At 32.5% G+C, this 22,856-nt stretch overlaps 1 protein-coding gene across 1 annotated transcript in view; it reads left to right on the top strand.

Moving 5' to 3' along the window:
- Positions 1-22,856, top strand: part of LOC140142396 (atrial natriuretic peptide receptor 1-like) — a 94,969-nt gene that overhangs the window by 30,177 nt on the left and 41,936 nt on the right. Inside the window, exons 7-14 of the mRNA XM_072164366.1 lie at positions 661-746; positions 2,569-2,698; positions 3,751-3,835; positions 4,295-4,412; positions 5,066-5,128; positions 5,608-5,685; positions 7,270-7,374; positions 8,451-8,522. Coding sequence (XP_072020467.1) covers positions 661-746; positions 2,569-2,698; positions 3,751-3,835; positions 4,295-4,412; positions 5,066-5,128; positions 5,608-5,685; positions 7,270-7,374; positions 8,451-8,522 — 737 coding nt within the window. The remainder of the gene's footprint in view (positions 1-660; positions 747-2,568; positions 2,699-3,750; positions 3,836-4,294; positions 4,413-5,065; positions 5,129-5,607; positions 5,686-7,269; positions 7,375-8,450; positions 8,523-22,856) is intronic.

The following is a 22,856-nucleotide window of genomic DNA, read 5'->3' as shown; positions in this document are numbered from 1 at the left end:
ACAGATGACGATCTCCAAAAATGATGCTTCTAAATCATCAATCACACTCTTTCTCCAAGAAACAGGCTTCTTTTTGCACTGATCCACTTTATTGACAGATGTATTGTTTTATAAACCAGACTCCAGCAAGTCTACAGAAGAATTTTAATCACTTGGGGAGGGGGAGCACCTTCATGTACTCACTCAAAATCTCCTTCGTTGCTGTATTACAATAGCACATTATTGGCTATACAAACTGGTTCATATGTACCTCTTTTTGAAGCACGACGACCAACACATAGAGAGCCTACAAACTCTCTTCATATTCTGCAAAGAGAAAACTAAATAATATTTCACTTTCACCTTTTATACTCACAAAACCCACAATCTATATTAATAGACCATTCTGTTACATTCCATCATATTCACTTTACGTTATCGGGGATTCCCCTAATTGTGCAATTATATACTGAACATTCTAGAGAACAGGGGATTTCTAACAGTCCAAAATTAAATATGATTCAATTTGTTTTTGATCAACTTGATGCATGAGAGGGGATTTCCAAAATTCTCTCATGAAAAAGATTTTAATTGTAAACAGAGATAAATAATCAAATTAAATAACTCAGGGCACGTCACAATAATAAAGCCTTTATTAATTCGAAATAATTTTGCACATAGGTATCGGTGGTCCAGTTACAATCAATGAGAATGGAGACAGAGACGCAGACTACTCATTATGGGATATGAGTAATGACGACTTTGAGGTAAGTTTGGTCACCTCAAAATATTATTATCGGGGTATAGACGAATCCAACGAGCCAAGTCATGGTCAGGATTTGGTCGGTCATTATTGGGTCCCCGCAGCACCTAACTAGTGTTGTGACTGCCCAATTGGGTGGATTAAAGCCGTTTAAAATTCGATGTTAGATTCTTTGTGTTGTAAACTCTCATCATTCCTTTGTCTACGTGTAACACGGGTGATAGAATGCAGTTTAAAATACCTTCCAAGGCCGCATCATTTCACATTTTAGGTGTGATGGAGCCGACGGGGACCCAGCTCCGGCTGCCATTGAGGTGTAGGAATGCGTGAAATTGGATTCGTCTATACCTGAAAAGAAAATTTCTCAACATATTGCATATCCCGATCCCGACATTTTGTTGTTTTTCAGTTTCGAAGAAGACATCAGAAAAAAAAGAAGCTTTAAACTGACATCAAATTCACATTAAGATTTAGCAAAGGGTGTCTTGATACTTTTGCTTCATTGGAGTTCTGAGAATTTGCCAATTTAGTGATCTACCTAGTAAAGGTAATAAATGGGGCTTAACATAATTTGAAGGCTAATTATTGACTAAATAATTGCCGATTCAGTGGACTTTCATGCATTTATGTCATCTTAAATCTAGGGGAAAAATTGGCGCGGCGAGGAGCGAGCAGTTCAATAAAATATTAGTTTCCAATACGATGAGCATCTGCTTCTTCATATTATGTTATTTTTTAAACATTTGACTGAAACAAACTGCAATAGGAATATCAGTTAATACGAGTATTACCACAAATAATTGACCGCCTTTTCAAACCCATTTAATATGTTTGCGATTGCTTATTTTGGTCACCCATTTACAATTGAAAATCGGTAAACTTTTAAAAGCCATTTGCAATGGATCATTTTGATCAGCTTTCTTGCACATTTACGGTTGATGATTAGATCAGATTTTATAGAGTCTGATAGAACTTGCTTGTAAGTGTAAAGTCAGGTATGACTAACATTTTTTGCTTTAATATTGATATCTGAGGTGTATAGAATAAGAAAATAGCGGATGCCCAATGCACCCTTGAGCATTTCATGGTTAAAACTCAAAATTGTTCCTATTTGGTTAAAACCTATTCTAAAAATATTCCCCCGGTCACACATTGTCACAAGGATGCAGAAAATAATATAGTTTGACCTACCTACGACTAATCAGTCAGGAGTTATTGGCAAAAAAGTCAAAGGTCAAAATTTGAGCTCCATGGGGGTCACACACAGAAAACTTACCCAATTGTGCTCTAAATGGTCTCAAAATGTTTGTCTTGTGATAATAATTCGGAAACGAAATAGTTATGGTAACACAGCAAAAAGAATTACTGCCCATTGAGTCCAATTTGGGGTATTTCCCCGCGTTACCTAGGTAACGAAATATCGCACATTCGTAAATGCTATTCTTTTTCTGAATTATTATAACAAGATAAAAATTGGTGACCATTTTTTATCGAAATCGGATACATTTTCTGTGTTCGACGCATGTTGAGCCCAAATTTCAACCTTTGACCTTTTTGGTTGGTCGTAGTAAGGTCGAACTATATATTTTCTGAATCCTTGTGACCTGAGGAAATATTTTTGAAGTAGTTTAAACCAAATCGGAGCAATTTTGAGTTTTGACCCTGTATAACCTTTGACCTCATATTTATCTTATTGCTCAAGGGTGCCCACTGGGCACTTGTCAACTTTATACAAGAAAATGTTAGTCATACGCAACTTTACACTGAAGGAGAAAGATCAAAAGGCATCTACTCGACTATTACACTCCTACCTTTACACAAAACAGGTGGTTGCTAATTTTCACGGAGCAACAGGAACCTTGGACTTCTTTGGTGAAATCAAATGGCCTCTTGATAAAGGCCCGCCTAAAGATGCTCCAGTGTGTGGGTATGAAGGCGAATTCTGTCAACCAGATGGTAAGTCTTAACAAGCTGATATTGTCTTTGTACATAAATAAAAGTATCAGAGGTAATCGTGCAATTCTGTTTAATGTTTAATCTCTATGAAATTTGTTAATAGGAATGAACAACTTTAAAGAAAAGGTGTGTGTCTGTTTGCATATAAGAAAAAACACTTTTGTACGCTTTTGTTCAAATACGTACAACAAATAAGCGTAGTAAGTTTCTTATTGCGCCATCACTCATTTAGCTTCATTTAAGGTTAGCAATTATTTTAAACTGTTGCGATTTGGTAGTTCACATCATCTTGCGAATGGTAGTGAGCTTTGGCAAGTATTGCATTGATCATTTCATAGCGAGCGTGTAGAGAAATTCAAATATCACATTTGTAGAATGAACTTTTGCAAAACATTAAAGTGTTATTTTTCAATAATATATTGATTTAAACAATGAAAATTTATTTTTTGGTTGCTTCGACCAACAAAAGATCGCGTCGGCTTAATTTCTTTTCTCATCAAATAAGGGCTCGAACAGCGACGTCTGAACGGTATTTTTTGTGGGACCTGAGACCACATCAGATACACCACATTGCATTCTGAATATAATGAATGTCCTTCTGATATCAAATAATTTAGATTTATTTTAAATCGCAATATAATACAAATTTTATATTTTTATATTTTTGATATTAACGGTTCTCGAAGTAATCTTATAAATCTAATGATATGTACTTGGGAGGAAAATCCGTCCATCATTTGAGAATTTTCACCTTTCGTATTAAAGATATACATTTTGTTTCCCAAAAGACCTAAAATTTTTAGGTGTTTTTGGGAAAAAACTTCTTCCGATCTTTAATGACAGTTGGTGAAATTTGTTAAATCTCTAACGTGCTTCGAGTCCTGTCCCACTGAACATTTGGTCAATCTATAATCTATAGTTGTCCAAGGCAAAATGCTTTTATTATTATTATTATTATTATTATTATTATTATTATTATTATTATTATTATTATTATTATTATTACTGCTTTCTTTATTTTCCTTTTCTAATCCTTTTGTTATTGTTTGCAGAGGCACTGTCGTCCGTTGCTATCACTGGTATAGTAGTTTCATGCATAATGGTCCTATCAATATTTGGTGGTCTTTTAACATACCGGTAATACATGTTAGTTTTAATAATAAATTATGCAAAACATACAGGATTTAGATTCATTATAAATGATACTAACTGGTCCGTGTACGTCGTGGTTTTTTTGTGGGGATTCAAACGATTTACAATATTCAATAAACCTGTTTCTATATACTTCGGAAATGGGTCAATTAAAATAATCTGTCACCACAAATGCACAACGTTAAAATCCTTGGCGTGTAAGCTTAATATTAAAACGAGTTACAGAGTGTTTTATTGGTTTATCGATGTAGGACGTTTGTTATTTGATTGTGGTGTGGAAATTTCAAAACAATTTCAAAAAGTGGACCTTTTTCCCCAATAAATTCGCTTACATACAAACAGTGGACTACCAACATGAGTATATGTACTGTTAGTTTCAAAATGTCCAACTTCGGTCTTAGTGGATCAGATTGTGTCACACATATTTATTTTACTCTTGTTTAGTAAAATCCGACTTGAAGCTGAGCTACGTAATATGCTATGGAAAATCAGATGGGAAGATTTGAATTTTCCTACCAATCAGGATGCGACGAGCTTTAGTTCAAGAACATCCGTTTCCGTGGTAAAATATTAAAGTTATCTTCCATGTCTATAGTGATGATATATCGTTAATTCTGAAAGTATGACCCTGTACATTTGAATTGAAGTAAATAAATAGTATGTAAAGTATAGAAAGGGAAATGTGTTCTTCCAGAAAATAGATGCACACCCCTATTATAGAGGAGTTCGGATTTCCGGACTTTTGTCCAGTCGTGATCGCTGGCAATCCAGACATTTAAAGTGTCCAAAGGCGAAAAAATCTACCAGATTTTTTTTTCAAAATCGATAATCCTAAATTTGAGAGTTCATTTAGACATTCCTGAGATTTTTCATTCATTTAATTGCATTTCCAAGCTTTTTCTAGTAATATTTTGGAATTCCAGTCGTTCTCAAAATGCAACTTGGAAGTCTATACATTTTTTTTAATTGAAAAGTAACTCTTCTACAGGGGTTGTGCACTTATTTTCTGGAATATTCCAATATTATGACCTAATATATATAAGGGAGGGAGAAGGCAACAGCCACAGTGTACAGCTTTTTATCACTTGCTTGAAAAACATTTTTAAAATTTGATTAAAATCAACATTTTGAGCTGTCAATTATTTGTTTGTTCTATTCCAGGAATTCTATAATTTATTGTTTATTTTGTTTGTCGTTCTTTACGTTTTGTAACAGGCAAGTAGCGGGAATTTGCACAAAATTGGTGATCAAATCTTCATTAAAGTCGCCTATTTTGAGGTAACCACTTGCAGTTTTTACGAATTATTATACAAAACAATAAAATATACTGGTCACGATAAATGGCTCTCGCTGCTTCTGGTGCATTTCAAACGAAATACTCCGAAATAGCCTATTCTGGCGGCCATTTTGGGCGCCATCTTGAATTGGAAAGCCCTGCAAAGGAAACAAAATGTGCACATATTTATTTCTGTTAATTAGAAACATTCATTCCATTGAAGTCAGAAGGTACCAGACGAAACTGTAGTATATATAGCTTACAAATTCGATTTGACCTTTCCTATATTATTAACTGGATGATTTTAAATCTGAAAAATTAACACATGCATAAGAAATATAGGTCAAAAGATATTTTTTCGTATCTTATAATAATCGAATCGAGCTTCTCTGCATTATTGTGACATCATGCATATGTGATATGTCCTCAATAATGCCAGCATTAGCGTTTGTTTATATGTTTGTTTGTTTGTTTTTAACAGGGTCGACTCGTCGCGGTCAAAAATGTCAACAAAATCAAAATTGATTTAAACAAAGGCATCTTGATGGAACTGAATGACGTGAGTAATTCTCCGGAAACCTGTTTATTTAAAATGGAGTACCTGCCATGCATGTGTGAGTTATAATAAGTTGGCACCTTTAATAATTTGATTGTGCTCACTCAAAAATGTTGTATTCTACGCCTATATCAAATTATTTCAATGGTCTTTAAGCAATAATGTGCGATTTGCTCATAGCGATGCCCTAATTTTTATTTTTCTTGATTTCTACTTTTTGCACAAAATAATACACCATTGCATGGGTATAATCGTACAAAAAGTAGAAATTTAAGAAATACTTTGGGCATGACGCGATGTGGGCAAAATACCCTGAAAGGCTATAGAGCATGGATTATGAAGTGCTTTTTAATTACGGTAAAATTTTAAGAGTTTATCATTTCCCCGGTCGAAATATCAGTCGAACTTGACAGTTGAGTTCACGTAAATCGTTGGCGTATAATCTCTGCGTTTATATTACAACGCTTCTTTAATATGTTATTTATTTATTTATTTATTTATTTATTAAAACCATATTTATACAGGGTTACCCTTCAGATAAATCTGCTATTACAGGGGCCCTGTGTCATGTCATAAAATATAAAGTACATAGTAATTGGTAGAATTATACATATTAGAATGATTAAAAATACAAACATCCAAATAAAACCATATATCAAATACATCAAATATCAAAAGTCATTAAATTCATAAAGTAAAAATCTTTGGCTAGTTATTTACATTTCTCTGTGTCTTAAAATATACATGTAATACTAGTATACATAAAATAATTAATAACTTAAACATCCAAACATACATCAACTTATACATCAAATAATATCTAAAGCCATTAAAATCATAGTAAAGACATTGGCTAGTTATTTACATATTCACTGGGTCATAATCATAAAACATAATATATGTAGAATAATTAATAACACTCAAAATATAGAAGCATACATCAAAATACATCAATCTTTAAAAGTCATAAAGTAAAACTTTGGCGCATTATTTATATTTTTCATATATACATTTTACGAAATATTAAAAGTTCAGAAATTATTGTGAAGTGCCCGTTTGAACAAGTTTGAGTTGTAATTTATTAACCTTAAATGTTGTGGCATTTCATTCTACGCTGTAACACCTCGATAATGAAAAGTTCTTTTTCCTGCTTCTGACGACACCTTGTTATGGTAAAGACATAGACCTGAGCTTGACTTTGTTACGTAGGCGTGGTGGGTGTTAACATAGGAAAATTTAGTTCGCAGGTAATCTGGGGCATTCCCTGTCAAGCATTTATGAACAAGATTAATAAGATTGATATGAGAACGGTTTTTCAAAGTTTTCCATCTTTGATTATACGTCTTTTTTTATACGTCCGTGCGTGAAGCTACGGAATGTTCAGCCGATATCGACCACAATAAGGATCGGCGGACTGATACACAATACCGTATACAAAACGCTCGAATGAAATAGGATTTTCTTTGTTTTACCTCATTTGTCCAGCTCGTAATTAAAAGGGGCATTCAGTTTTAATACTGACACAAAGAGATCACAAATCGTTTGAGGTATCTTTCCATGTTTATTTTCGTCTGTTTCCGTCACTAGATGAGACAGCTTGACCACACCAATGTAGCCCGTTTCATTGGCGCATCCATAGATGGACCAAGCGTCCATGTGATTACCGAATATTGTCCAAAGGGAAGCCTTATGGTAGGTATTATTGGCGGCCATCTTGGAATCCACATTTCTTGTCCCGAAAAGGAATGTTAGCACCATAGACCCTAGAAATTAGGGTCTATGTTAGCACCCAGAAATATTGGTACAAATAGTGATGTTTATGTATATTTCGAAATGACGATTAGCATAATTGAACTATTTATATATAAAAAAAAAGATTAAAGCCAAAAATTGTATACCTAAACTTTTACACAGTGACCCCATTTACCTGCCTAGGTCAGGGTGAACATTTCTTCGATCTTTAACGTACTTTTACTAGGGGGAATCTTATTGTTTAGCGTGCTTTTTTTCCTGTGAACCTTGTTCATTTATATTTCCATTTTTACCATAGACCTATGAATTGTTTTATTCGCTTGATGTGACATTTTGACCGTACCAATGTTGCCCGTTCTTTTAATCATATGCAAGCTATTGTAATATTTCGTTTTTCCATTTTATAAATTTACATGCCTTTTACTTTTTCACAAATAGGTTATGAAAATCGGAAGATGCAAGTACGCTCATCAATTCAACCTTGAATCGAACAAATGGTAGATGCAATAATGAGCGCAATAATAACATCGATTTATATTTTATTCATACTGGGTGTTTTTTTCTTAGAAGAGCAAGTCTTCTTCTAAAAGAAAACAAAATAAATTTATGAAATCAAAACAAAATAATCCAAACAAGGAATAGTTACTTAAGCGACATGGAGGCATTTGCCCCCCCCAAACACCCAACAACTAAGGGACCGTTCAATATTTACGCCAGGTGGGAGGGGAATGATTAGTTTTGAAAATGGGAAAACAAAGGGAATCCGAACATTTTGAGCGGACGCGAGGGAGGGAACGCGAATTTTTTGTTGATTTTTTCGTCAGAACTCACACCCCTGGCGTAAATATTTAACGGTCCCTTACAACTGGGATTTTTCCCCTGTCACAAACATCACCAAAAATTCCAATATATTTTCACAAACAATTCAGACTCCCATTGCGCCCCCCCCCCCTATTCCGGCCCGGAAAAAAATGTTGACACCATCAATTTGTTTCTTGCTATCATTCTTTTTCAAGGATATATTGCAAAATGACTCTATCAAACTGGACTGGATGTTCAAACATTCTTTAATTTCCGATATTGCGAAGGTAGGTATATTGTGCGCATTATTGCCTTATATAATCTTTGACAGAGCGAGACTGAGCAGATTTTGTTCACCCATGTTCATTTCCTTAATATTTTGATGAAGTTCATATTGCATAGCGTGAAGCGTGAAGCGTAAAATATGGAACATTCTAATCAAGTTTACTTGCTTACTGCTCAAGTAATATTTCAGAATGTGTAACACATTAATCACATAGTTGCTTATTGCCTTGGTAACAAAATGTTTCAGCTTCAAATTGAATACAGGGTGTGCTTGAAAACCTATATATCGTCCGAAACTTTACTTTTTGGTTTGGGAATTTTAATCCCGGAATTAACCAGAACTACATATATTTAATTGATAGTCTAGGAATAAATTAGCTATCACATGCTTTTTGAATTTTGACAATTGACAGATCTGTTCTTGATATAAAAGCATTTTTCGAAACTACCTCATTCGTAATCCTTTCCACAGAGTCAATCCCAGCAAACATAAAATGTTTTTAACAGGTTATATTTTGGATTTTTGGTTTTGGTAAAATCGTTTTATAACATTAAATGTCGGGTTATATAAAGGTCATGTAAACGTTTGAAAACGTTTTGTATGAAAACATGCTACAAAATATTTAAAACAATTTTCAAAATGTTATTGTAAAATATATTTTTGCAAACATTTTTTGCTAAATATTTTATCAACACTTAAATGACATTATGTTAAAATATTTGCAGTAAGTTATCAAAAATGTTATGAAAACGTTTTATACCCTTATATAATCCGACATTTAAACGTTTTCTGGCAACCTTTTCTTACCTTTTTTGCAAATGATGTGGAAAATGTTTTGTGTTTGGTGAGATATTAACCAATTACAATAGTAGACCCCTCAATGTAGTTGTTTGGTTTGGGCATTAAAATACCCAAAACATTTTAAAACTTAAAAGTTTCCGACGATACAGTTCTTTCAAGGACACCCTACAAATAGCAATATACTTAGCATCACATTCAGACAAGAATAAGCAGTTGTAATACAACCTCTGGATTTAATTACACTAATGGTTTTCGATTTTGAAAACCGTCACGGATTCTGTTCAATATTGTGCTCTGATCACAGACTCTGTATTTTAGAGTCTTATGTTTTAACCAACTACACTGAATTTTTTGCCAATGACGTCGATTTTTTTTTTCAAAAATGTCTATTTTTGTAATATTCATGGGAGTTATTGATGTGATAGATTTTTTTGGGCGTTGTTAATTATTTTAATATTTAGGGAAGGCCTTATTGACCTTGGTGCCCTTTCCTGCATAATGGTCTTATTTTGTAAATATTCTATTGTTGCTTTGATGCTTTTGTATGTCAATTTGGGATATAAACATGTTCAAGTTGAAGAACACGAACTAAAAGACAAAACACCAGTCAATGGCATATTTGTGGAACAACCTATCTTTTAAGCTTGAGATATTAAATAAATGCATTGTATACCCAGCATACACAGTGTTTTACAGAAAAGGTTTAAATGTCGGGTTTAAATACAGGGTATAAAAACGTTTTGATAACATTCATAAAACATTTTTGAAAACTTGATGCAAAACATTCTAACAGAATTTATTTAACTGTCGGCAAAATGTTTTGTAAAATTGTTTGTCCAAAATATTTTACAAGAACGTTTTAAACGTATTCATGATCTTTATATAACCCGACATTCAAATGTTTTAAACTAAAACGTTTTAAGAATTAACATTGTGTTTGCTGTATCTCAACTTGTGATCCCAAATTAAACAACTATTAGCCTTTTCGAAATATGGCGGACACAATAGGATGGCGCTGCACGAAGTGGGTAAAGTCTTTTGAATTTGCCGGGTTTTACCCAGATCGAAGACTGCCCTCCTTTTGTGTACGCCATACGTCGAATAGGCTAATTGATCCTCTAATCAGCCTACAATCAAGTGCAAATTTGCTGGGACACTTTCATAGTTCAATGACCCTCCCCGCACCCCTTATTCAATGTTGTATACCAAACGCTTCATTTTTAAATGGCCTATATTTTGCTCCAACATTGGTTGGTGGGGGAGGGAGGGGATTCGAAATAGGTTGGAAACTATACAAATAAAATATCACATGGTGAACTTCATATGACCGGTTTTATTGAACAGAGGGCGCGAAATATGAACAAGTGTCCCAGGGAAATTTGCACTTGATTGTATTGAAGAAGACAAAGAATAATCTATTACTTTCAGTAAAATTACCATAACTCGCAAACGCGTTGCTCGATTGACATGATTTTTTCACTAATTTAAAACAAATAACATTGCGCATTTTTTGGTTACTTTAATTGTCATTTTTTGTCAAACTAAGTATTTTTAGGTATCAAAACGCTGTAATATATGCATTATTTAAGGCATATTTGACACATGATTGCTATTATAAGCGCATTATCTCAAAATTCACTTTTAAAACAATTTAAAACTAATCAAAATTAAATCATATTGGAAATATAGAGTACAATCGGTTAAAAATACCTACTGAAATAACAAACAAAATCATAAAACAAAACAATTGTTTCCCTTTAGTTCATTGGTAAATGTAAATGTAAATTGGCAACATAAAGGAAAAAAGAAAAGAAAGAAAGAAAAATAGCATTACATGGATTCGAACTCGAGATCTCGGGGGCGAGAAGTAAGCCAGTAACTATATGCCACCGGGAGACTGATGACAATTGCACTCGATTTCAGCGTATTTAATCCTATCATTGCAATGCTACTGTATTGTGTTATTGAGCTTCGATCTAATGAATTCATTCATTAAAACTCATGTTTTGGTCGTATTCAGCATTTATCTAACGTATATTTTGCATATGCACGGTCACATTATACATACCTTCCTAACTTTGATATGTTTATTGGTAATTATTCCTCCATTTAAGCCAAATGAGCACGGTCTACCATAATGTTAAATAAATATATATTAACTTTTAAGTTATATTATTCTGGTAGACCGTTATTGCGTCATTAATTCTTGTTATCCTTGTTATAAATAAATTCGCATGAATAACAACAGCGCAACCATGGTGTAGTGGTTTGCGTACTGCCTTATGATCATGAGGGCTACGGTTCGAAGCTCATTGTCGCCGATATGTTTCCATTTAAATCCCGCTCTTTATCTCTTTTTTTTTTGAATACCAATAATAAGCACATTTAATATATTTAATTGTATATAATTGTATATACACTTTTTGGCATGGCATTGTTACGTTGAATTAGCGTGTCTGTGATGGGTAGTTGAAGGCCTATATTAAAGAGTTTAACGTGCATTCCGATAATAGCATTTGAAATAGGGTAATGAGTTTGAAAGATCAATGATGAGACAAACATCATGATTCTGTTCTATTTATTTCTATATTTTCTTAATTTCTTATTTGGTTTCCTTTTATTATGTTTGTAAATTCTTCCAAAGGAGAATTTATATGTCCACTCTATTATAAGCAATCAATGTGTCAAATATTCCTTGAAAAATGCATGCATTGCAGGGTTTGATATTCAAAAAAATGTTTATTTTAATAATTTTTTAAAATTGGCTAATCATGTAATGCATAATGAAATTATCTTGACATCACTGAAAAAAAGTATGAAGATCGAGCAACGCGTTCGAGAGTTATGGCGATTTTATTGATATTAATAGATTATTTTTCGCATCCCTATACAATCAAGTGCAAATTTGCTGGGACACTTTCATAGTTCAATGACCTCCCCGCACCCCTTATTCAATGTTGTATACCAAACGCTTCATTTTTTAAATGGCCTATATTTTTGCTCCAACATTGGTTGGTGGGGAGGGAGGATTCGAAATAGGTTGGAAACTATACAAATAAAATATCACATGGTGAACTTCATATGACCGGTTTTATTGAACAGAGGGCGCGAAATATGAACAAGTGTCCCAGGGCAATTTGCACTTGATTGTATTGAAGAAGACAAAGAATAATCTATTACTTTCAGTAAAATTACCATAACTCGCAAACGCGTTGCTCGATTGACATGATTTTTTCACTAATTTAAAACAAATAACATTGCGCATTTTTTTGGTTACTTTAATTGTCATTTTTGTCAAACTAAGTATTTTTAGGTATCAAAACGCTGTAATATATGCATTATTTAAGGCATATTTGACACATGATTGCTATTATAAGCGCATTATCTCAAAATTCACTTTTAAAACAATTTAAAACTAATCAAAATTAAATCATATTGGAAATATAGAGTACAATCGGTTAAAAATACCTACTGAAATAACAAACAAAATCATAAAACAAAACAATTGTTTCCCTTTAGTTCATTGGTAAATGTAAATGTAAATTGGCAACATAAAGGAAAAAAGAAAAAGAAAGAAAGAAAAATAGCATTACATGGATTCGAACTCGAGATTTCGGGGGCGAGAAGTAAGCCAGTAACTATATGCCACCGGGAGACTGATGACAATTGCACTCGATTTCAGCGTATTTAATCCTATCATTGCAATGCTACTGTATTGTGTTATTGAGCTTCGATCTAATGAATTCATTCATTAAAACTCATGTTTTGGTCGTATTCAGCATTTATCTAACGTATATTTTGCATATGCACGGTCACATTATACATACCTTCCTAACTTTGATATGTTTATTGGTAATTATTCCTCCATTTAAGCCAAATGAGCACGGTCTACCATAATGTTAAATAAATATATATTAACTTTTAAGTTATATTATTCTGGTAGACCGTTATTGCGTCATTAATTCTTGTTATCCTTGTTATAAATAAATTCGCATGAATAACAACAGCGCAACCATGGTGTAGTGGTTTGCGTACTGCCTTATGATCATGAGGGCTACGGTTCGAAGCTCATTGTCGCCGATATGTTTCCATTTAAATCCCGCTCTTTATCTCTTTTTTATTTTTGAATACCAATAATAAGCACATTTAAAATGTGTAATTGTATATAATTGTATATACACTTTTTGGCATGGCATTGTTACGTTGAATTAGCGTGTCTGTGATGGGTAGTTGAAGGCCTATATTAAAGAGTTTAACGTGCATTCCGATAATAGCATTTGAAATAGGGTAATGAGTTTGAAAGATCAATGATGAGACAAACATCATGATTCTGTTCTATTTATTTCTATATTTTCTTAATTTCTTATTTGGTTTCCTTTTATTATGTTTGTAAATTCTTCCAAAGGAGAATTTATATGTCCACTCTATTATAAGCAATCAATGTGTCAAATATTCCTTGAAAAATGCATGCATTGCAGGGTTTGATATTCAAAAAAATGTTTATTTTAATAATTTTTTAAAATTGGCTAATCATGTAATGCATAATGAAATTATCTTGACATCACTGAAAAATTATGAAGATCGAGCAACGCGTTCGAGAGTTATGGCGATTTTATTGATATTAATAGATTATTTTTTCGCATCCCCTATACAATCAAGTGCAAATTTGCTGGGACACTTTCATAGTTCAATGACCCTCCCGCACCCCTTATTCAATGTTGTATACCAAACGCTTCATTTTTTAAATGGCCTATATTTTTGCTCCAACATTGGTTGGTGGGGAGGAGGGGATTCGAAATAGGTTGGAAACTATACAAATAAAATATCACATGGTGAACTTCATATGACCGGTTTTATTGAACAGAGGGCGCGAAATATGAACAAGTGTCCCAGGGAAATTTGCACTTGATTGTATTGAAGAAGACAAAGAATAATCTATTACTTTCAGTAAAATTACCATAACTCGCAAACGCGTTGCTCGATTGACATGATTTTTTCACTAATTTAAAACAAATAACATTGCGCATTTTTTTGGTTACTTTAATTGTCATTTTTTGTCAAACTAAGTATTTTTAGGTATCAAAACGCTGTAATATATGCATTATTTAAGGCATATTTGACACATGATTGCTATTATAAGCGCATTATCTCAAAATTCACTTTTAAAACAATTTAAAACTAATCAAAATTAAATCATATTGGAAATATAGAGTACAATCGGTTAAAAATACCTACTGAAATAACAAACAAAATCATAAAACAAAACAATTGTTTCCCTTTAGTTCATTGGTAAATGTAAATGTAAATTGGCAACATAAAGGAAAAAAGAAAAAGAAAGAAAGAAAAATAGCATTACATGGATTCGAACTCGAGATCTCGGGGCGAGAAGTAAGCCAGTAACTATATGCCACCGGGAGACTGATGACAATTGCACTCGATTTCAGCGTATTTAATCCTATCATTGCAATGCTACTGTATTGTGTTATTGAGCTTCGATCTAATGAATTCATTCATTAAAACTCATGTTTTGGTCGTATTCAGCATTTATCTAACGTATATTTTGCATATGCACGGTCACATTATACATACCTTCCTAACTTTGATATGTTTATTGGTAATTATTCCTCCATTTAAGCCAAATGAGCACGGTCTACCATAATGTTAAATAAATATATATTAACTTTTAAGTTATATTATTCTGGTAGACCGTTATTGCGTCATTAATTCTTGTTATCCTTGTTATAAATAAATTCGCATGAATAACAACAGCGCAACCATGGTGTAGTGGTTTGCGTACTGCCTTATGATCATGAGGGCTACGGTTCGAAGCTCATTGTCGCCGATATGTTTCCATTTAAATCCCGCTCTTTATCTCTTTTTTATTTTTGAATACCAATAATAAGCACATTTAAAATGTGTAATTGTATATAATTGTATATACACTTTTTGGCATGGCATTGTTACGTTGAATTAGCGTGTCTGTGATGGGTAGTTGAAGGCCTATATTAAAGAGTTTAACGTGCATTCCGATAATAGCATTTGAAATAGGGTAATGAGTTTGAAAGATCAATGATGAGACAAACATCATGATTCTGTTCTATTTATTTCTATATTTTCTTAATTTCTTATTTGGTTTCCTTTTATTATGTTTGTAAATTCTTCCAAAGGAGAATTTATATGTCCACTCTATTATAAGCAATCAATGTGTCAAATATTCCTTGAAAAATGCATGCATTGCAGGGTTTGATATTCAAAAAAATGTTTATTTTAATAATTTTTTAAAATTGGCTAATCATGTAATGCATAATGAAATTATCTTGACATCACTGAAAAAATATGAAGATCGAGCAACGCGTTCGAGAGTTATGGCGATTTTATTGATATTAATAGATTATTTTTCGCATCCCCTATACAATCAAGTGCAAATTTGCTGGGACACTTTCATAGTTCAATGACCCTCCCCGCACCCCTTATTCAATGTTGTATACCAAACGCTTCATTTTTTAAATGGCCTATATTTTTGCTCCAACATTGGTTGGTGGGGGAGGGAGGGGATTCGAAATAGGTTGGAAACTATACAAATAAAATATCACATGGTGAACTTCATATGACCGGTTTTATTGAACAGAGGGCGCGAAATATGAACAAGTGTCCCAGGGAAATTTGCACTTGATTGTATTGAAGAAGACAAAGAATAATCTATTACTTTCAGTAAAATTACCATAACTCGCAAACGCGTTGCTCGATTGACATGATTTTTTCACTAATTTAAAACAAATAACATTGCGCATTTTTTGGTTACTTTAATTGGCATTTTTTTTTTTTTAAGTATTTTTAGGTATCAAAACGCTGTAATATATGCATTATTTAAGGCATATTTGACACATGATTGCTATTATAAGCGCATTATCTCAAAATTCACTTTTAAAACAATTTAAAACTAATCAAAATTAAATCATATTGGAAATATAGAGTACAATCGGTTAAAAATACCTACTGAAATAACAAACAAAATCATAAAACAAAACAATTGTTTCCCTTTAGTTCATTGGTAAATGTAAATGTAAATTGGCAACATAAAGGAAAAAAGAAAAAGAAAGAAAGAAAAATAGCATTACATGGATTCGAACTCGAGATCTCTGGGGCGAGAAGTAAGCCAGTAACTATATGCCACCGGGAGACTGATGACAATTGCACTCGATTTCAGCGTATTTAATCCTATCATTGCAATGCTACTGTATTGTGTTATTGAGCTTCGATCTAATGAATTCATTCATTAAAACTCATGTTTTGGTCGTATTCAGCATTTATCTAACGTATATTTTGCATATGCACGGTCACATTATACATACCTTCCTAACTTTGATATGTTTATTGGTAATTATTCCTCCATTTAAGCCAAATGAGCACGGTCTACCATAATGTTAAATAAATATATATTAACTTTTAAGTTATATTATTCTGGTAGACCGTTATTGCGTCATTAATTCTTGTTATCCTTGTTATAAATAAATTCGCATGAATAACAACAGCGCAACCATGGTGTAGTGGTTTGCGTACTGCCTTATGATCATGAGGGCTACGGTTCGAAGCTCATTGTCGCCGATATGTTTCCATTTAAATCCCGCTCTTTATCTCTTTTTATTTTTGAATACCAATAATAAGTACATTTAAAATGTGTAATTGTATATAATTGTATATACACTTTTTGGCATGGCATTGTTACGTTGAATTAGCGTGTCTGTGATGGGTAGTTGAAGGCCTATATTAAAGAGTTTAACGTGCATTCCGATAATAGCATTTGAAATAGGGTAATGAGTTTGAAAGATCAATGATGAGACAAACATCATGATTCTGTTCTATTTATTTCTATATTTTCTTAATTTCTTATTTGGTTTCCTTTTATTATGTTTGTAAATTCTTCCAAAGGAGAATTTATATGTCCACTCTATTATAAGCAATCAATGTGTCAAATATTCCTTGAAAAATGCATGCATTGCAGGGTTTGATATTCAAAAAAATGTTTATTTTAATAATTTTTTTAAAAATTGGCTAATCATGTAATGCATAATGAAATTATCTTGACATCACTGAAAACATTATGAAGATCGAGCAACGCGTTCGAGAGTTATGGCGATTTTATTGATATTAATAGATTATTTTTTCGCATCCCCTATACAATCAAGTGCAAATTTGCTGGGACACTTTCATAGTTCAATGACCCTCCCCGCACCCCTTATTCAATGTTGTATACCAAACGCCTCATTTTAAATGGCCTATATTTTTGCTCCAACATTGGTTGGTGGGGAGGGAGGATTCGAAATAGGTTGGAAACTATACAAATAAAATATCACATGGTGAACTTCATATGACCGGTTTTATTGAACAGAGGGCGCGAAATATGAACAAGTGTCCCAGGAAATTTGCACTTGATTGTATTGAAGAAGACAAAAATAATCTATTACTTTCAGTAAAATTACCATAACTCGCAAACGCGTTGCTCGATTGACATGATTTTTTTCACTAATTTAAAACAAATAACATTGCGCATTTTTTTGGTTACTTTAATTGTCATTTTTGTCAAACTAAGTATTTTTAGGTATCAAAACGCTGTAATATATGCATTATTTAAGGCATATTTGACACATGATTGCTATTATAAGCGCATTATCTCAAAATTCACTTTTAAAACAATTTAAAACTAATCAAAATTAAATCATATTGGAAATATAGAGTACAATCGGTTAAAAATACCTACTGAAATAACAAACAAAATCATAAAACAAAACAATTGTTTCCCTTTAGTTCATTGGTAAATGTAAATGTAAATTGGCAACATAAAGGAAAAAAGAAAAAGAAAGAAAGAAAAATAGCATTACATGGATTCGAACTCGAGATCTCGGGGCGAGAAGTAAGCCAGTAACTATATGCCACCGGGAGACTGATGACAATTGCACTCGATTTCAGCGTATTTAATCCTATCATTGCAATGCTACTGTATTGTGTTATTGAGCTTCGATCTAATGAATTCATTCATTAAAACTCATGTTTTGGTCGTATTCAGCATTTATCTAACGTATATTTTGCATATGCACGGTCACATTATACATACCTTCCTAACTTTGATATGTTTATTGGTAATTATTCCTCCATTTAAGCCAAATGAGCACGGTCTACCATAATGTTAAATAAATATATATTAACTTTTAAGTTATATTATTCTGGTAGACCGTTATTGCGTCATTAATTCTTGTTATCCTTGTTATAAATAAATTCGCATGAATAACAACAGCGCAACCATGGTGTAGTGGTTTGCGTACTGCCTTATGATCATGAGGGCTACGGTTCGAAGCTCATTGTCGCCGATATGTTTCCATTTAAATCCCGCTCTTTATCTCTTTTTATTTTTTGAATACCAATAATAAGCACATTTAAAATGTGTAATTGTATATAATTGTATATACACTTTTTGGCATGGCATTGTTACGTTGAATTAGCGTGTCTGTGATGGGTAGTTGAAGGCCTATATTAAAGAGTTTAACGTGCATTCCGATAATAGCATTTGAAATAGGGTAATGAGTTTGAAAGATCAATGATGAGACAAACATCATGATTCTGTTCTATTTATTTCTATATTTTCTTAATTTCTTATTTGGTTTCCTTTTATTATGTTTGTAAATTCTTCCAAAGGAGAATTTATATGTCCACTCTATTATAAGCAATCAATGTGTCAAATATTCCTTGAAAAATGCATGCATTGCAGGGTTTGATATTCAAAAAAATGTTTATTTTAATAATTTTTTAAAATTGGCTAATCATGTAATGCATAATGAAATTATCTTGACATCACTGAAAAAATTATGAAGATCGAGCAACGCGTTCGAGAGTTATGGCGATTTTATTGATATTAATAGATTATTTTTTCGCATCCCCTATACAATCAAGTGCAAATTTGCTGGGACACTTTCATAGTTCAATGACCCTCCCGCACCCCTTATTCAATGTTGTATACCAAACGCTTCATTTTTTAAATGGCCTATATTTTTGCTCCAACATTGGTTGGTGGGGAGGAGGGGATTCGAAATAGGTTGGAAACTATACAAATAAAATATCACATGGTGAACTTCATATGACCGGTTTTATTGAACAGAGGGCGCGAAATATGAACAAGTGTCCCAGGGAAATTTGCACTTGATTGTATTGAAGAAGACAAAAAATAATCTATTACTTTCAGTAAAATTACCATAACTCGCAAACGCGTTGCTCGATTGACATGATTTTTTCACTAATTTAAAACAAATAACATTGCGCATTTTTTGGTTACTTTAATTGTCATTTTTGTCAAACTAAGTATTTTTAGGTATCAAAACGCTGTAATATATGCATTATTTAAGGCATATTTGACACATGATTGCTATTATAAGCGCATTATCTCAAAATTCACTTTTAAAACAATTTAAAACTAATCAAAATTAAATCATATTGGAAATATAGAGTACAATCGGTTAAAAATACCTACTGAAATAACAAACAAAATCATAAAACAAAACAATTGTTTCCCTTTAGTTCATTGGTAAATGTAAATGTAAATTGGCAACATAAAGGAAAAAAGAAAAAGAAAGAAAGAAAAATAGCATTACATGGATTCGAACTCGAGATCTCGGGGCGAGAAGTAAGCCAGTAACTATATGCCACCGGGAGACTGATGACAATTGCACTCGATTTCAGCGTATTTAATCCTATCATTGCAATGCTACTGTATTGTGTATTGAGCTTCGATCTAATGAATTCATTCATTAAAACTCATGTTTTGGTCGTATTCAGCATTTATCTAACGTATATTTTGCATATGCACGGTCACATTATACATACCTTCCTAACTTTGATATGTTTATTGGTAATTATTCCTCCATTTAAGCCAAATGAGCACGGTCTACCATAATGTTAAATAAATATATATTAACTTTTAAGTTATATTATTCTGGTAGACCGTTATTGCGTCATTAATTCTTGTTATCCTTGTTATAAATAAATTCGCATGAATAACAACAGCGCAACCATGGTGTAGTGGTTTGCGTACTGCCTTATGATCATGAGGGCTACGGTTCGAAGCTCATTGTCGCCGATATGTTTCCATTTAAATCCCGCTCTTTATCTCTTTTTTATTTTTGAATACCAATAATAAGCACATTTAAAATGTGTAATTGTATATAATTGTATATACACTTTTTGGCATGGCATTGTTACGTTGAATTAGCGTGTCTGTGATGGGTAGTTGAAGGCCTATATTAAAGAGTTTAACGTGCATTCCGATAATAGCATTTGAAATAGGGTAATGAGTTTGAAAGATCAATGATGAGACAAACATCATGATTCTGTTCTATTTATTTCTATATTTTCTTAATTTCTTATTTGGTTTCCTTTTATTATGTTTGTAAATTCTTCCAAAGGAGAATTTATATGTCCACTCTATTATAAGCAATCAATGTGTCAAATATTCCTTGAAAAATGCATGCATTGCAGGGTTTGATATTCAAAAAAATGTTTATTTTAATAATTTTTTTATTTATTTTGCTAATCATGTAATGCATAATGAAATTATCTTGACATCACTGAAAAAATTATGAAGATCGAGCAACGCGTTCGAGAGTTATGGCGATTTTATTGATATTAATAGATTATTTTTCGCATCCCCTATACAATCAAGTGCAAATTTGCTGGGACACTTTCATAGTTCAATGACCCTCCCCGCACCCCTTATTCAATGTTGTATACCAAACGCTTCATTTTTTAAATGGCCTATATTTTTGCTCCAACATTGGTTGGTGGGGAGGAGGGATTCGAAATAGGTTGGAAACTATACAAATAAAATATCACATGGTGAACTTCATATGACCGGTTTTATTGAACAGAGGGCGCGAAATATGAACAAGTGTCCCAGGGAAATTTGCACTTGATTGTATTGAAGAAGACAAAAATAATCTATTACTTTCAGTAAAATTACCATAACTCGCAAACGCGTTGCTCGATTGACATGATTTTTTCACTAATTTAAAACAAATAACATTGCGCATTTTTTGGTTACTTTAATTGTCATTTTTGTCAAACTAAGTATTTTTAGGTATCAAAACGCTGTAATATATGCATTATTTAAGGCATATTTGACACATGATTGCTATTATAAGCGCATTATCTCAAAATTCACTTTTAAAACAATTTAAAACTAATCAAAATTAAATCATATTGGAAATATAGAGTACAATCGGTTAAAATACCTACTGAAATAACAAACAAAATCATAAAAAAAAACAATTGTTTCCCTTTAGTTCATTAATAAATGTAAATGTAAATTGGCAACATAAAGGAAAAAAGAAAAAGAAAGAAAGAAAAATAGCATTACATGGATTCGAACTCTAGATCTCGGGGCGAGAAGTAAGCCAGTAACTATATGCCCCCGGGAGACTGATGACAATTGCACTCGATTTCAGCGTATTTAATCCTATCATTGCAATGCTACTGTATTGTGTTATTGAGCTTCGATCTAATGAATTCATTCATTAAAACTCATGTTTTGGTCGTATTCAGCATTTATCTAACGTATATTTTGCATATGCACGGTCACATTATACATACCTTCCTAACTTTGATATGTTTATTGGTAATTATTCCTCCATTTAAGCCAAATGAGCACGGTCTACCATAATGTTAAATAAATATATATTAACTTTTAAGTTATATTATTCTGGTAGACCGTTATTGCGTCATTAATTCTTGTTATCCTTGTTATAAATAAATTCGCATGAATAACAACAGCGCAACCATGGTGTAGTGGTTTGCGTACTGCCTTATGATCATGAGGGCTACGGTTCGAAGCTCATTGTCGCCGATATGTTTCCATTTAAATCCCGCTATTTATCTCGTTTTTATTTTTGAATAACAATAATAAGCACATTTAAAATGTGTAATTGTATATAATTGTATATACACTTTTTGGCATGGCATTGTTACGTTGAATTAGCGTGTCTGTGATGGGTAGTTGAAGGCCTATATTAAAGAGTTTAACGTGCATTCCGATAATAGCATTTGAAATAGGGTAATGAGTTTGAAAGATCAATGATGAGACAAACATCATGATTCTGTTCTATTTATTTCTATATTTTCTTAATTTCTTATTTGGTTTCCTTTTATTATGTTTGTAAATTCTTCCAAAGGAGAATTTATATGTCCACTCTATTATAAGCAATCAATGTGTCAAATATTCCTTGAAAAATGCATGCATTGCAGGGTTTGATATTCAAAAAAATGTTTATTTTAATAATTTTTTAAAATTGGCTAATCATGTAATGCATAATGAAATTATCTTGACATCACTGAAAAAATTATGAAGATCGAGCAACGCGTTCGAGAGTTATGGCGATTTTATTGATATTAATAGATTATTTTTTCGCATCCCCTATACAATCAAGTGCAAATTTGCTGGGACACTTTCATAGTTCAATGACCCTCCCCGCACCCCTTATTCAATGTTGTATAC

This window comes from Amphiura filiformis, chromosome 20 (genome assembly GCF_039555335.1).
Source record: "Amphiura filiformis chromosome 20, Afil_fr2py, whole genome shotgun sequence".
Lineage (NCBI taxonomy): Eukaryota > Metazoa > Echinodermata > Ophiuroidea > Amphilepidida > Amphiuridae > Amphiura > Amphiura filiformis.
This window is presented reverse-complemented; position numbering and strand designations above follow the sequence as displayed.